Source organism: Mus caroli, unplaced genomic scaffold, assembly GCF_978045245.1.
Source record: "Mus caroli unplaced genomic scaffold, Mus_caroli_1 scaffold_11, whole genome shotgun sequence".
NCBI classification, from domain to species: domain Eukaryota; kingdom Metazoa; phylum Chordata; class Mammalia; order Rodentia; family Muridae; genus Mus; species Mus caroli.
This window is the reverse complement of record NW_028227266.1, coordinates 58,438,884-58,451,738: the sequence shown is the minus strand read 5'-3', so window position 1 is coordinate 58,451,738 and position 12,855 is coordinate 58,438,884. Positions and strand designations below refer to the sequence as shown.

At 37.3% G+C, this 12,855-nt stretch overlaps 1 protein-coding gene, 1 long non-coding RNA gene and 1 pseudogene across 10 annotated transcripts in view; 2 read left to right on the top strand and 1 right to left on the bottom strand.

Annotated features, from left to right (window-relative positions):
- Myo9a (myosin IXA) overlaps positions 1-12,855 on the bottom strand; it is a 195,800-nt gene that overhangs the window by 75,163 nt on the left and 107,782 nt on the right. For all 9 annotated transcript variants that reach the window (XM_085844683.1, XM_085844685.1, XM_029481617.2 and 6 more), the window contains one exon: positions 12,300-12,375. In XM_085844683.1, coding sequence (XP_085700809.1) covers positions 12,300-12,375 — 76 coding nt within the window. The remainder of the gene's footprint in view (positions 1-12,299; positions 12,376-12,855) is intronic.
- LOC115031932 (uncharacterized) overlaps positions 1-12,855 on the top strand; it is a 113,011-nt gene that overhangs the window by 84,081 nt on the left and 16,075 nt on the right. The gene's annotated exons all lie outside the window — the stretch shown is intronic.
- Positions 10,804-11,087, top strand: LOC110301064 (large ribosomal subunit protein eL37-like; annotated as a pseudogene).

Genomic DNA, 12,855 nt, shown 5'->3' with positions numbered 1-12,855 from the left:
GTTCAAATCCCAGCAACCACATGGTGGCTCACAACCATCCGTAACGAGATCTGGCGCCCTCTTCTGGAGTGTCTGAAGACAGCTACAGTGTACTTACATATAATAAAAAATAAAAAAAAATACAACTAATATTTCCATCTTCTGAGTTCTTCTTTGATTTCTTTCTTCAGAGACTTGAAGTTCTTATCATACAGATCTTTCACTTCCGTAGTTAAGAGTCACACCCAAGGTATTTTATATTATTTGTTACTATTGTGAAGAGTGTTGTTTCCCTAATTCCTTTCTCAGCCTGTTTATCCTTTGTGTAAAGTAAGGCTACGGATTTGTGTGAGTTAATTTTATATCCAGTTACTTCACTGAAGCTGTTTATCAGGTTTACGGGTTCTCTGGTGGGATTTTTAGGATCACTTATATATACTCTCATATCATCTGCAAATAGTGATATTTTGACTTCCTTTCCAATTTGTCTCTCCTTGACCTCCTTTGGTTGTCTAATTGCTCTGGCTAGGACTTCGAGTACTGTATTGAAGAGGTAGGGAGAAAGTGGGCAGCCTTGTCTAGCCCCTGATTTTAGTGGGATTGCTTCCAGCTTTTCTCCACTTAGTTTGATGTTGGCTACTGGTATGCTGTATATTGCTTTTATTACGTTTAAATGTGGGCCTTTAATACCTGATCTTTCCAAGACTTTTATCAAGAATGGGTGTCAAATGCTTTCTCAGCATCTAATGAGATGATCACGTGGTTTTTGTCTGAATTTGTTTAAATAGTGGATTACATTGATAGATTTCCGTATAATAAACCATCCCTGCATTGCTGGAATGAAGCCTACTTGATCATGATGGATGATTCTTTTGATATGTTCTTGGATTCGGTTAGCGAGAATTTTATTGAGTATTTTTGCATCGATATTCATAAGGGGAATTGGTAATAAGTTCTCTGTCTTTGTTGGGTCTTTATGTGGTTTAGGTATCAAAGTAATTGTGGCTTCACAGAATGAGTTGGGTAGAGTATCTTCTGTTTCTATTTTGTGGAATAGATTGAGGAGAATTGGAATTAGGTTTTCTTTGAAGGTCTGATAGAACTCTGCACTAAACCCATCTGGCCCTGGGCTTTTTTTTGGTTGGAAGACTATTAATGACTGCTTCTATTTCTTTAGGGGATATGGAAGAGTTTGGGTCATTAATCGGATGCTGATTTAACTTTGGTACCTGTTATCTGTCTAGAAATTTGTCCATTTCATCCAGGTTTTCCAGTTTTCTTGAGAATAGCCTTTTGTTTTAGGATCTGAGGATGTTTTGGATTTCCTCAGGTTCTGTTGTTATGTCTCCCTTTTCATTTCTGATTTTGTTAATTAGGATACTGTCCGTGTGCCCTCTAGTTAGTCTGGATAAGGGTTTATCTATCTTGTTGATTTTCTCAAAGAACCAGCTATTGGTTTGGTTGATTCTTTGACTAGTTCTTTTTGTTTCTACTTGGTTGATTTCAACCCTGAGTTTGATCATTTCCTGCCATCTACTCCTTTTGGGTGAATTTGCTTCCTTTTGTTCTAGAGCTTTTAGGTGTGCTGTCAGGTTGCTAGTGTATGCTCTGTCTAGTTTCTTTTTAGAGGCACTCATGGATTGGCAGGATCAATATAGTAAAAATGGCTATCTTGCAGAAAGCAATCTACAGATTCAATGCAATCCCCATCAAAATTCCAACTCAATTCCTCACCGAATTTGAAAGGGCAATTTGCAAATTCATCTGGAATAACAAAAAACCTAGGATAGCAAAAATTCTTCTCAAGGATAAAAGAACCTCTGGTGGAATCACCATGCCTGACCTAAAGCTGTACTACAGAGCAATTGTGATAAAAACTGCATGGTACTGGTACAGCGACAGACAGGTAGATCAATGGAATAGAATTGAAGACCCAGAAATGAACCCACACACCTATGGTCACTTGATCTTTGACAAGGGAGCTAAAACCATCCAGTGGAAAAAAGACAGCATTTTCAATAAATGGTGCTGGCAAAAACTGGCTGTTATCATGTAGAAGAATGCAAATTGATCCATTCTTATCTCCTTGTACAAAGCTCAAGTCTAAGTGGATCAAAGAACTCCACATTAAAACCAGAGACACTGAAATTTATAGTGGAGAAAGTGGGGGAAAGCCTCGAAGATATGGGCACAGGAGAAAAATTCCTGAACAGAACAGCAATGGCTTGTGCTGTAAGATCAAGAATCGACAAATGGAACCTCATAAAATTGCAAAGCTTCTGTAAGGCAAAAAGATACCATCAATAAGACAAAAAGGCCACTAACAGATTGGGGAAGGATCTTTACCAATCCTAAATCAGATAGGGGACTAATATCAAATATATAAAAAGAACTCAAGAAGATGGACTCCAGAAAACCAAATAACCCTATTTTAAAAATGGGGTACAGACCTAAACAAAGAATTCTCAACTGAGGAATACTGAATGGCTGAGAAGCACCTGAAAAAAAATGTTCAGCATCCTTAATCATCAGGGAAATGCAAATCAAAACAACCCTGAGATTCCACCTCACACCTGTCAGAATGGCTAAGATCAAAAATTCAGGTGACAGCAGATGCTGGAGAGGATGTGGAGAAAGAGGAACACTCCTCTATTGCTGGTGGGATTGCAAGCTGGTACAACCACTCTGGAAATCAGTCTGGCAGTTCCTCAGAAAATTAGACATAGTACTACCAGAAGATCCATCAATTCCTCTCCTGGGCATATACCCAGAAGATGTTCCAACTTGTAATAAGGACACATGCTCCACTATGTTCATAGCAGCCTTATTTACAATAGCCAGAAGCTGTAAAGAACCCAGATTTCACTCAACTGAGGAATGAATACAGAAAATGTGGTACATTTACACAATGGAGTACTACTCAGCAATTTAAAACAATGAATTCATGAAATTCTTAGGCAAATGGATGGATATGGAGGATATCACCGTGATTTAGGTAACCCAATCACAAAAGAACACACATGATATGCACTCACTGATAAGCGGCTATTAGCCTGGAAACTTAGAATATCCAAGATACAATTTGCAAAACACATGAAACTCAAGAAGGAAAACCAAAGTGTGGATAAGGACCATGACATAGCTCTCAAGGCTATGCCAGTGCTTGGGAAATACAGAAGTGGATGCTCACAGTCATCTATTGGATGGAACACAGGGCCCCTAATGTAGAAGCTAGAGAAAATACCCAAGGAGCTAAAGGGGTCTGCAACTCTATACAAGGAACAACAATATGAACTAACCAGTACCCCCCAGAGGTCTGTCTCTAGTAGCATATGTAGCAGAAGATAGCCTTGTTGGCTATCAATGGGAGAACAGGCCCTTGGTATTGGGAATGTCATATGCCCCAGTACAGGAAGCGGGAGTGGGTGGGTTGGGGGGCAAGGTGGAAGAGGGTATAGGGAGCTTTGAGGATTGCATTTGAAATGTAAATGAAGAAAATATCTTGTAAAAAAACAAGCCTTAAAAATACAACTAATATTTCAAGGGAATTAATACTTAAGAACAAAGAAGATTAACTGAGAACAATTTTTGCAATATCGGTGGCATATTAATGTCCCAGGAATTTGTTTTTTCTTTATGTTGAAAATGGATGGAAGTGAAAGTCTGTAATCTGAACAGTAGTATGTACAGGTGAGGAGGACAGCAATATTATACACACCCAGGGACAATTTTGAAAGAGAATTACTCAGTCTTTTATCCAACTTTTCCAAGAATGAGAACCTGAGGTTATATAATCCAAGTAGTCAGTTGGCATACACTGTGGAGAAGAATTTAGTCAAGGGAGAGGGAAGCACACTGAGGTTTCAGTAGATGACCTCCAATACCCAATCTGATACTACTCATCAATCTTTATATATATTTTATATGTATACACATACATATACATATACACATACACACACATAAATACATATATTTATTTTAAAATATACAACTCATTATTAACATTTTTAAGTCATCAAAGTAATTTATTGTAGTTAAATGCCTCTTAAATATACATGATCTCTTCTGAAGCTAAAAGTAATATGTACTCAACCAGTTTTTAAAGTCTATTTAAAACATTAAACATGATAGAAGTAGAAAAAAATCTCTTATGAAGTCCTCTATGAAAGGAAATTGTGACAAGCTCCTGACTAGACAAAAACCATTCCATCTCCAAGGGAAAATACGCACGGTAATTGTGGCTTCATAGAATGAATTGGGTAGTGTTCCTTCTGTTTCTTTTTTGTAGAACAGTTTAAAGAGTACTGGTATTAGGTCTTCTTTGAAGGTCTGATAGAATTCTCCACTAAATCCATCTGGTCCTGGGCTTATTTTGGTTGGGAGACTATTGATGACTGCTTCTATTTCTTTACGAGGTTATGGGACTGTTTAGATGGTTTATCTGATCCTGTTTTAATTTTGGCACCTGGTATCTGTCTAGAAAATTGTCCATTGCATCCAGATTTTCCAATTTTGTTGAGTAGAAGATTTTGTAGTAGGATCTGATGATTTTTTTTTAAATTTCTATGTTTTCCATTGTTATGTCTCCCTTTTCATTTCTGATTTTCTTAATTTGGAGACTGTCTCTGTGCCCTCTGGTTAGTCTGGCTAAGGGTTTATCTATCTTGTTGATTTTCTCAAAGAACCAGCTCCGGGTTTGGTTGATTCTTTGTATAGTTCTTTTTGTTTCTATTTGGTTGATAATAGCCCTCAGTTTATTTCCTGCTATCTACTCATCTTGGGTGTATTAGCTTCTTTTTGTTCTAGATCTTTCAGATGTGCTATCAAGCTGCTAGTGTAAGCTATCTCCGTTTTCTTTTTGAAGGCACTCAGAGCTATGAGTTTTCCTCTTAGCACTGCTTTAATTGTGTCCCATAAGTATTGGTATGATGTGCCTTCATGTTCATTAAATTCTAAATATTCTTTAATTTCTGTATTTCTTACTTGACCAAGTTGTCATTGTTCAGATTCCATATATATGTGTGTGCTTTTCCTTGGTTTTGTTGGTATTGAAGACCAGTCTTAGTCCATGGTGATCTGATAGGATGAATAGGATCATTTCAATCTTCCTGTATCTGTTGAGGTCTGTTTTGTGACCAATTATATTGCTAATTATGGAGAAGGTACAATGAGGTGCTGAGAAGGTATATTCTTTTGCTTTAGGATGAAATATTCTATAAATATCTGTTAGTACCATTTGGCTCATAACTTCTGTTAGTTTCACTGTGTCTCTGTTTAGTTTCTGTTTCCATGATCTGTCCATTGCTGAGAGTGGAAAGCTGAAGTCTCCTACTATTGTTATGTAGAGTTCAATGTGTATTTTGAGCTTTAGTAAAGTTTTTTTTTTTTTAATGAATTTGGGTGCCCTTGCATTTGGAGCATAGATGTTCAGAATTCAGAGTTCACCTTAGTAGATTTTTCCTTTGATGAATGAGTGTGAAGTGTTCTTCCTTATCTTTTTTGAAAACTTTTGGTTAAAAGTTGATATTATTTGATATTAGAATAGCTTCTCCAGCTTGTTTCTTGGGACCAATTGCTTGGAAAAATGTTTTCCAACCTTTTACTCTGAGGTATTGTCTGTCTTTGTCACTGAAGTGTGTTCTCTGTATGCAGCAAAATGCCGGGTCCTGTTTACATATCCAGTCTAGGTCTTTTTGCGGGGAGAATTGAGTCCATTGATATTAAGAGATATTAAGAAAAAAGTGATTGTTACTTCTTGTTATTTTTGTTGTTAGAGGTGGAATTATGTTTGTGTGGCTATCATCTTGCTAAAAAGCAAGATTACTTTCTTGCTTTTTCTAGGGTATAATTTCTCTCCTTGTGTTGGTATTTTCCATCTATTATTGTTTGAAGGGCTGGATTTATGGAAAGATATTGTGTAAATTTGGTTTTGTCATGGAATATCTTGTTTTCTCCATCTATGGTAATTGAGAGTTTTGCTGGGTATATAGCCTGGGCTGGCATTTGTGTTCTCTTAGGGTCTATATGACATCTTCCCAGGATCTTCTAGCTCTCATAGTCGCTGGTGAGAAGTCTGGTGTAATTCTGATAGGTCTGTCCTTATATGTTACTTGACCTTTTCCCCTTACTGCTTTTAATATTCTTTCTTTGTTTAGTGCATTCGGTGTTTTGATTCGGTGATAGGAGGAATTTCTTTTCTGGTCCGGTCTATTTGGAGCTCTGTAGGCTTCTTGTATATTCATGGGCATCTCTTCTTTAGGTTAGGGAAGATTTCTTCTATAATTTTGTTGAAGATATTTACTGGCCCTTTAGTTGGGAATCTTCACTCTCTTCTATACCTATTATCCTATTCTATACCTATTATCCTTCTCATTGTGTCCTGGATTTCCTGGATGTTTTGGGATAGGAGCTTATTGTTTTTTGCATTTTCTTGTATTCTGTTGGTGATGCTTGCATCTATGACTCCTGATCTTTTTCCTAAATTTTCTAACTCCAAGGTTACAATCTTTTTGTGATTTTTTAATTGTTTCTATTTCCATTTCTAGATTTTGCATTCAAGATTGTTCATTTCCTTTACCTCTTTGTTTTCCTGTAATTCTTTAAGGGGTTTTTGTGTTTCCTCTTTAAGGGCTTGTACCTTTTTACCTGTGTTCTCCTGTATTTCTTTAAGGGAGTTATTTATGTCCTTCTTAAAGTCCTCTATCATCATCATGAGAAGTGATTTTAGATCCAGATCTTGCTTTTCCAGTGTGATAGTGTATCCAGGACTTCCTATGGTGGGAGAATTGGGTTCTGACGATGCCAAGTAACCTTGGTTTCTGTTACTTATGTTCTTACGCTTACTTCCCACTATCTGGTTATCTCTAATGCTATGTAACCTTGGTATATCTGACTGAAGCCTGTCCTTCCTGTGATCCTGGTTATGTCTGAACTTCATCAGAATCCAGCTGTCTCTGTGGTTCTGTGATTCTGGGATCCTGTGATCCTGAGATGCTGAGTATGTCAGAGCTCCTGGGAATCAAGCTGCCTCTGGGACCCTGAGATCCTGGTTTGGTCAAGCTCCTGTGATCCTGTGAGACTGGGTGTGTTAGAGCCCCTGAGAATGGAGCTTCCTCTGGATATTGTGGGACTGGCTGCAGAGTTCCCACGAAAGGTCTGCTCAGGGCAACAGCCCAGACCAGAAGGAACCTGTGCCTCTGGTCAGGCAAAATTCCTGTGTGCCTGGGTCCTACTGGACCCAGTTACTCCCAGTGTTGGGGACTACAAGTCAATCCTAAACATGAATAGTTGACCAGTTCAAAACAAAAAACTTGAAGGAGGCCAGGCATTGTGGTTCCAGCCCTCTGGAGCAATGGACAGAGGGATCTCTGGGAATTAGGGTCCAGGCTATTCTACATAGTGAGTTCCAGCACACAGAAATCTACAAAGACCCTGTGTCAAAAAAAAAAAAGAATTAAAACGAAAACAAACAGCAAAAAACCTAGGAAGAAAACTATCTAGGTAAGAGGGGAGGAGAGAGGGGTATAAGTAATATTCTTAAGAGAAAGGAAAGAGTCCTATAAATACTGAGAAGGAAAACTTGAAACTCTTGGGAATAAAGTACACTAATAAATAACATTTGAACATGTAGAATATATTCATTCATTAGCTTAAAATACATGTCAATTATTCTTCTATCACTGTACATACAACATTAAAAAGCCAAACTAAAATTCTTACCATCATGAGATTTATAATAAGTATAAAGAGACTAATAAGCATATAGGAAACCATGCTCTGGGTCAAGTAACCAGATGAAGGAGAAAAACTAAACAAAAGGAAATACAATAAGGTTTTAAAATACAGGAGTTGGGGAAGGTCTCATAGAAAAGGTTCACCTTAAATAAGGAGGTCAAGTGTAGCAATACAGGCCTGTAATCCCAAAACTGAGAAAGTGAGGCAGGAGGTTCATGAATTACAAGCATGGTTACATTGAGGAGCTCAAAGACAGCCTTAGTATTAGTATTAAAAGACAGCCACAAAAATATTAATTAAATGGAAATTAGAAAGAATAAAGAAAATTAAGCAGTTATCTGGTTAAGAGAGAACAAACACAAAATTCCTAAGATGGACATGCTGCTGTTGAGTCTGAGAAACACTGAAAAAGAGGCAATGATATATTGTGCCTTTTTAGGTAGCCTAAGGATTTTGGCTTTTACTGGAATGGATGAGAGAAAAACATAGGGATTTTAAGTAAAACATTAACATGATTCATCTTATAAAACAGTCATCTGACTACTGTAGAAAATATAGCTTTGGAGGCTGAGGACAAAACCTGGTTAAGTTAGAATAATCCATGCAAAATGGGATGACAGCTTCAACTGAAGTGATGATGGAAGAAGTGAGTGGTGATAACAATTCCCAACTCTCATTTGAGGTTAAAGCTGGCATGGCTTGATGCTCCAGCAAATGTATATTGTATGAGAGACAATTAGAGACAATTACAGATCACTCCAAGATCTTTTTAATCCAGTGCCAGCAGCCTTAGAGGTGAAGAAATGAGAGAGATAAAGAAAACCAAAAAGAGACAGAAAATCAGATAAAAGAAGACATCAAAGGAGCCCAAATGCTTTCGTAAAGACTGTCCAGCACATGGAAAAGTGGAATTACCACAGAAAAGGCTCGGGAACCAGAAAAGTACACCTTAAAAAGAAACAAACGATAAAGTACATGGCCAAAATCATGTGGAACAATATATTTCTAGTAATTTTTAAAGGAAACATGTAAAAATTTAACCATAAAGCTTTTAATCAAAAGCCAGATATAATTGTACACTTCTATAAATCCTAGCATTTGGAAGCTTAGGTGAAACTTATTGCCTGAATTCAAGGTTAGTCTGGACTACACAGCAAGATCTGTCTCAAACAAAATAAAAGAAAATGGCAAGAAAGAAAAAATGAAAATTTGATCAACAGCATAAAGTGAAGAAGTCTTAATGAAGCAACAATTTAAGAAGTTAAAAGCAAATGCAAGACTACCAGCTCGGGCGGGTGAGATGGCTCAGTGGGTAAGAGCACCCGACTGCTCTTCCAAAGGTTCAGAGTTCAAATTCCAGCAACCACATGGTGGCTCACAACCATCCGTAACAAGATCTGACATCCTCTTCTGGTGTGTCTTAAGACAGCTACAGTGTACTCACATATAATAAATAAATAAATCTTTAAAAAAAAAAAAGAAGACTACCAGCTCATTAATTATCACAGTGATAACCAGGCATGGTGGCGCACACCTTTAATCCCAGCACTTGGGAAGCAAAGGCAGGCAGATTTCTGAGTTTGAGGCCAGCCTGGTCTACAAAGTGAGTGAGTTCCAGGACAGCCAGGGCTATACAGAGAAACCCTATCTCAAAAAACCAAAAAAAAAAAAAAAAAAAAGTATCACAGTGATGCCAAGACCTTACAACAAAGGCCTATATTTTGCTTACTTAAGAAGCTAAGGCAGGAGGATCACAAGTTTAAGGTCTACCTGGGCTATGATGTGAGTGAGTTGAAGATCAGCTGGGGCAATTTAGTGTGATCTTACCAAAAACAAACACAGCAAAAAGAGGGCTGGGACTGGGAATATTGCTCAGTGTAGAGTGCTGGCCTGGCATGAACAAGGTTCTAAATTCAACCCTTGTGCTGGGTTGGGGAAAAAAAAGTTATGGAGTGGGATAATATTTCCATCTCATGACAGGCAAGAAGCACCAGATATGTCTCCTCACTTGAGACAACTTCACTGGTTGAACATAGTCTAATAAAACTATAAGAGGACTCTCCCACTCTCCCTTTTTTCACAAGGAATATATCTTCCAAGTCCACCACAATCTGGACTCACTTCTTATATATAAATACTGTAGTTGTTTAAATAAGAATGGCCCCCATAGATGCAAATATTTGAATGCCTGATCACTGGGGAGTGACAATACTTGACAGGGATTAGGAGGAAGTTTGTCACTGGGAGTAGGCTTAGAGGTTTCAAAGCCCAAACCCGGCCCAGAAGCTTCCTCTCTTCCTTGTGCCTACAGATCCAGATGTAGAACTCAATGCTACGTCTCCAGCACCATGTCAACTGCTTACCACCATGGCTCCGAAAAACAAACAAACAAACAAACAAAAAAAACCCTGAAAAAATATTCAAAAAAATAGAACAATGGTAAGAGTCAACATTCAGAAGATGAAGAATTACACATAATTTTAAATTGGGGAATTTTTTTATTTTTAGAATTCCCTATGTAGAATTTCTGAGGCTACAGTCAACCATAATAGCTTATAACTTCCAGAGAAAGGTTTCTCTGCTAAACCAAAACTAAGTCTGCACATTTAGCAGCTATTTAACCTCTACATCACAAGAGGTAGGAGAGAGTTATGTGCATTTTCTTGGAATAGTTTTCAAACACCTCATAGCCAGCATGGGCCAAAAGAACTTTCTCCTCCATATATCAGAGATTTATGTGGCAATAAATGCTTTAATCATGCAAGAAGAAAACAAACGCATAGTGAACACTGTTGTATGTTCCACAATGCTGCAAGCTTGAATGCCTTCAGTGGACTTAAAAGGTAATCACCATTTCTACCACCAGTCTTCAACATTCTCCTTTTCTATTTTGAAGATCAGATATTAACAATAACTCATATATGTATATAAAATTAGAAAATAACTGTATGTGTCTAAGGAAAAGAAACATAAAAGAGCTGAGAAGTTCTTGATGGTATTCCTTTAGCTGATCTTGGGCACAGAAAAGAGTCTACAGTTGAAAAAACAAGCTCTTCCAGTCTCTTTGGCCTCACCAGTAGAAGCAAGATGACAAAAGGAACGTCATCCTTTGGTGAGCGTCGCACACACTGTGCTGTCGCTGTGGCTCCAGGGCCTACCACCTTCAGAAGTCAACCTGAGGCAAATATGGCTCCCCTGCCAAGCACAAGAGAAACTATAACTGGAGTGCTAAGGCTAAGAGATGAAACACTACCGGGACTGGTCAGATGAGGCACCTAAAGATTGTCTACCGCAGATTCAGACATGGATTCCATGAGCACACAAGACCAAAACCCAAGAGAGCAGCTGTTGCAGCATCCAGTTCATCTTGAGGATTTCAATCAGTCATAAAATAAATGTTATGGTTTACAAAAAAAAAAAAAAAAAAAAAAAAAAGAAAGAAAAGAAAAAGAAAAAGAAAAAGAAAAGAAAAAAGAAAAAACAAGCAAACAACAGAAGAAGAAAAGGACAAACCAAATGGAAGAGCAGATGGCACGTGCATGTGCAAAGGAAGACTGATCTGATATCTCGTTACTACATTATTATGTTCAAATGCTCACTGCATACCAATACAAACATTACAAATTAGAAATCATATTCACACACATACAACATACTCAGAAAGCATGGCCTATTCAGAAGGAAAAAACAAGTCAAAAGAAACTATCTCTAAAAAGATGTCTTGGCAAATACACAAGTCAAAGCCTAGTGTTGGGTAATTCAGGTCTACATTCCCAACACTCCAGAGTTGGAGGATCAGAAATTCAAGATCATCTCTGCTTACATAGCAAGCTCTAAGACAGACTATACAATATGATACACTGTCTCAAACAAACCAAGAAGCAAACAGAATAGAAATCCCAGGGTGGGAATAGCAAGACAGCCCAAAGAATAAGGTACTTGCTGTCAAGATTGATAATATTAGTTTGATATCTGGGTTCTCAATGGATGAAGGAGAGAAATTGTTCCTCCACATTTTCCTCGAATTTTCAAACACATCCTATGCACATTCCCCAATCCCAACAAAGACAAAGTAAATAAATAAAATTTTAAAGCAAAATCTGTGAACAGGAGAGGCAACTCAGTGCTTTCTGTACTTGGTGCATAAGTCCAAGAATCTGAGAAAGAACCGCACAACTAATGTAAAAGTTAGATGCCACATCTATAAACCCAGTGCCCCTGTGCTAAGACACAAGGCAAAGACAGAACAATCTCCAGAAACTGTGAGCCAAATAGCCTGATGTATACAGTAGTGAACAATAAAGAGACCCAGTCACCACAAAAAAGGTAAAACACAGAACTGGCATCCAAGGCTGTCTTCTGAGCATCACACATATACATTCACCCTCACCCATACAAACATGCACACAACACATTCTCACAAATATACAAAAACATAAATCTGAATGGGTTGCATACATCTATAATCCTAGCACTCAGCTTGAGGCAGAAAAATCACAGGCTACCAGGCTATATAGTAATATCTAAAAATATGAGATAGTTATTTTATTTCATCTTGCCTTGTACACATATACCAAACTTACTGTTGATTTTTTTCATTTAGAGTGTTCATGCCTTGAAGATCAGAAAGGGGTGTTCTTGGGTTTTTTCGGGTTATACCTAACAAAAAAAAAAAAAAAAAAAAAAAACAGATAATGGAAACAAATTAGTACACTTTCAAAATACTAAAGAAAAAAATTCTACAGAATTAATAAACTAAGTTTTAAAGATTTGATAAATGTCAGATACTAAGAAAAGTTCTGTAACTATCACCAGCACTTGATTAAATGAAGCCAAAAAGGAAATTCAACAGAAAATTCTTATTTACTTCATATAAGCATTACCACTAGGAAATATAAAAGTAAGCAGGCCAAAAACTAAATATATATAAAATTCATCTATTTTGACACCAAAACATAATGAACATGACCCCATTGTATCACCTTTTGGCAACAAATACACTGCTGAGATGTAGCACATACTTTAGAGATCTATTTATCTTACACATAAAGACTGAAAACCAAAGAATGTTTTTTCCTTACGGATATTTGAAATATTAAAAAATATATATTTTAAAACTGATTTTTCTTACAGACTCAG